General features: G+C 34.6%; 1 protein-coding gene across 1 annotated transcript; it reads right to left on the bottom strand.

Annotated features, from left to right (window-relative positions):
* Positions 1-263: 263 nt before the first annotated feature.
* LOC128132124 (uncharacterized) lies at positions 264-1,852 on the bottom strand. Its single transcript, XM_052768172.1, has 2 exons — positions 561-1,852; positions 264-473 (listed from the first exon to the last, which is right to left on the bottom strand). Exons 1-2 carry the CDS (start codon positions 1,156-1,158, stop codon positions 445-447), a joined length of 627 nt encoding a protein of 208 aa, XP_052624132.1. The 5' UTR covers positions 1,159-1,852; the 3' UTR covers positions 264-444.
* Between the last annotated feature and the right edge of the window lie 1,704 nt (positions 1,853-3,556).

Here is a 3,556-nt window from a genome sequence, read left to right on the forward strand (position 1 = left end):
TCGACACCTTGTCAACAAATTAGTCTAATTTCCATATATGAAATTTCTCATTCATCGTGCAACCAAGTTGCATGATTCCAAATTTCTGTCCAATTGAAACTTGGGTGATGAGAAAACTCTCCATATTTGGTAAATTCTCGACTTTTCCATAAACACCATAAATAAGAATCATATCCATTTGTTGTAGAAATATGCAAACACCAATTTTCATAACGATTTCATTGCAAGGAAATAAACAAATAAATACATAAGTCAAACAAAAATTTATTTTATTTATAAAAGCAGCGGAAAACATATGTCCTTACAATGCAAAATCCATTGAAAACTATGTATTTCAAAAGAAAAATTTCTAACAACTCTATCATAACTATCTAAGATCAAAATCTAATCTTCAAGTCCATGCGATCAAGATCCATTCCTTGTGATTAGATTCATCTTGCTCTTTCACCAAGCTTCCTTTCTTTTCACCGATCCTGTAAAACATTCAAATGCAATCTTATTACATTATGTATTAAGAACTAATGAATAGGAACTTAATGGAGTTAGATAGTGGATTTTACCTGAAGCGCAGTCATACTCTTTGACTCTCCCATCTTCTGGACTCTTCAGGCTCTTTGGGCAGACTTGTATCCAATGCCCTTTCTTTTGGCAGCAAACACAGGTCGGTTTTCCTAGAACGTCCTCGGAAGTATGGTCGGTTGACTCTCCCAACAAATACGCTCCATTGCTTCGCCAAATCATTTCTGATTCAACAGCAATGAGCATGTAAGTTAGGTCAATGAGGTTGTCGTCATGATCCATCATATAATACTTTCTTTTGAACTCATTATATGATTCTGGAAGTGACTGCAAAACCCAATTCATAGCCAACTCATTCGGGAATGACACACCCAACATTATCAACCTATCAATGTGTGATTTCATTCCTAGAACATGGGCACACACGGGCTTACCATCCTCATGTTTCATTTCCAATAGGGCTTTAGTGATGTTGAACCTTTCAATTCTTCGATCTTGTGGGTTAGGGAGAACAATTGGAGGAGGAGGAGGAAGTGAAGCATGATTTCTCGTTCCTCGATTGAATCGTGGAATACCATCTTCATGTGGAATGCTTGTTCCACGGGATTTGGGAAGACCATAGTTGTCGAACTTTGACATCTACAAAACGGGAGAAAAAACAAATTCAAGTTAGTTGATTGATTGAGTCCTTAGTAAATCACCCAAATGAAATACTAAGGCTAGGACCCAACACAATATTCTACAACTTGGGAGAGGGATGTCGTAACCCAAATTGCAGAACATTTGAAGGTAAGTGAATGACGATTCACTAATTTCCACCACGAAAAACGAAAAAGAAATTTAAGTTTTAAATCTATGAAAACTCCTAGATCCTTTGAGATTCACTGAACTTTCAATGGCATGTTTAAATCTCGATATGCCCCTCTTGTTTGTCACTGGGATGCCGAGGATCACAAAGTGGGTGTGAATAACCACGCAAACTTACATGGTGCCCTCACATGTTACAGTCACCTATTCGATGTGCCGGTAAACCACACACGCTCCACCGAACTATGACAAACATTGAGTCACCCTTTGCTACCTTTGCTTAGACCCATTTAGTGTGCCGGTTAACCACACACGCTCCACTAACGTCTTCGCAAGGGCACAAAGTGTAATTTCATGGAATTGCATCAATTCACTTTTGCCTAAGTAACTAAGATTGGGAATTTCGAAAAACATTTAGTTACTTTAGTAATTCATTATACTTATAATGGAAGGTTTCGTCATATCCTACCCGTTCGGTTAACGACCCTCCACTAGTCAAGAGTGCGGTGGGTAAGAGTGGATACCCATTCAATCGCCATTTTATAGGCAATTTCCTTAAACACCCCTTATAGACCAGCTTCATGAATGAGGCCTACTAACGGTAAGACTGACTTTTACTCATACATATATATAATGTTAGACTTTTAATGTTATATATAGTATAGGGTGTATTTTATGCTTTCAAAATACTAGGTGGTCTAATTTAACAATTATACCTTCAATTCAATTAAATTGTAAACCTAAACTTTTATGGATTTATTAAACTTCTTTTAATTATACACCTTAATTAATTAACAAAACCATAAGGGTGTGATTTGAACTTTTTCAAAACTATACTAGAGTTTTAGAATTTAACATTCCTAATTAAACTTTTAATCAACTTTTAAATTCCAAAACTTGGGGGCAAGTTTTGAAACATTTCAACACATTAGGGTTTAGAATTTAAATATGCATCAAAATTAAACTATTTAATCAAAATTTAAATTCCAAAACTTGAGGGCAAGTTTTGAAACCTTTTTCAAAACATTAGGGTTTCAACTATTTAAATTTCAAAATAACAAAACTTTTGGGGTTCAAATTTAAACTATGAAACCTAAAGGGCCAAATATGAAACTTTTCACAACAACAAGGATCAAATAACAAATAATTCAAATTAACATTTAATCACATAATTATCCATATTTGATGATTTCTTGCAAAATAATTTATCAATTTACTTAAAATAATTAATCGATTATCTTATAAGGAAACAATTATCTTATTAATTGATAAATATCTTCAATTAGATTAAAAATATAGTCAAATATATCATATAATCGGATTAATATTAATCTAACATGATAAGGTAATTATCCCAATGCAAAAACAGCAAGAAATCCCGAGATAAGCACTATCTGACGCACCGACTCGCCGAGTCACCCTCTGGAACTCGCCGAGTAGGGCTGACTCGCCGAGTCAGGTCGAACAGTGAGGCCAAAACACGATTTTCAGTTACATCAAGCATCAATACAATAGAAACCAATCATGGCTCTGATACCACTGATGGGTTTTGGTCATAAGACATCCTATGTGCTCATACAAACCCTAAAGCTTGGATCTAGGTTTCTCTATTGTACATACTTTGAATCCAAGACTTTGAACCCTAATTCTAGCATATGGAAATCAGAATTCACATGTAAATAGGTTTAATAACATACCTTGATTGTTATATAGCAATAACAATCCAATTCCTCCTTGAATTGACCTTGGAAAGCTGAGAGTCACAAGTGTCACTCCTCTAATGGCTTACAAACACCATAAGCAAGTGGAGAAGGTATAAAGAGAGAGGAGGGAGGTTAGAATTCGTCCTTAGGACCTCTTGGGAAGGGTTGGCCGAATTCCTAAGCCCTAGGGGTTTATATAGGTGTAAAGATTAGGGTTTTAGTCTTTATCCTTATCTAGTTGCTTGTCCACCAAGCAACCATAAGATAAGTCCTAGAAATCCTTATCCTAGTCGAATTCTAAGGGATTTACACCTCAAATTCGTTCACCATATATATAAGATAATCCTTACCTTATTTTGTAACTATCACATAATTACAATTCAGCCCCTCTAGTTTAATTAATTACACTTGATCACAAAATTAATTCTTAATTAATTATTGACCAATATTAATTAAACAAATATGATTTCTCCTTTAATATATTATTCTTATAACATATTAATAAATCATAATAACCTCTCTCTCTT

This window comes from Lactuca sativa, chromosome 2 (assembly GCF_002870075.4).
Source record: "Lactuca sativa cultivar Salinas chromosome 2, Lsat_Salinas_v11, whole genome shotgun sequence".
In the NCBI taxonomy this organism is placed as follows: Eukaryota; Viridiplantae; Streptophyta; class Magnoliopsida; order Asterales; family Asteraceae; genus Lactuca; species Lactuca sativa.

Excerpts from the sequence above, each read along its gene's own strand:
- LOC128132124 (XM_052768172.1), bottom strand. The coding sequence starts at position 1,158 with ATGTCAAAGTTCGACAACTATGGTCTTCCCAAATCCCGTGGAACAAGC. Across the intron at positions 474-560 it reads AGAGTATGACTGCGCTTCAG|GATCGGTGAAAAGAAAGGAA; the intron begins GTAAAATCCACT and ends AATGTTTTACAG.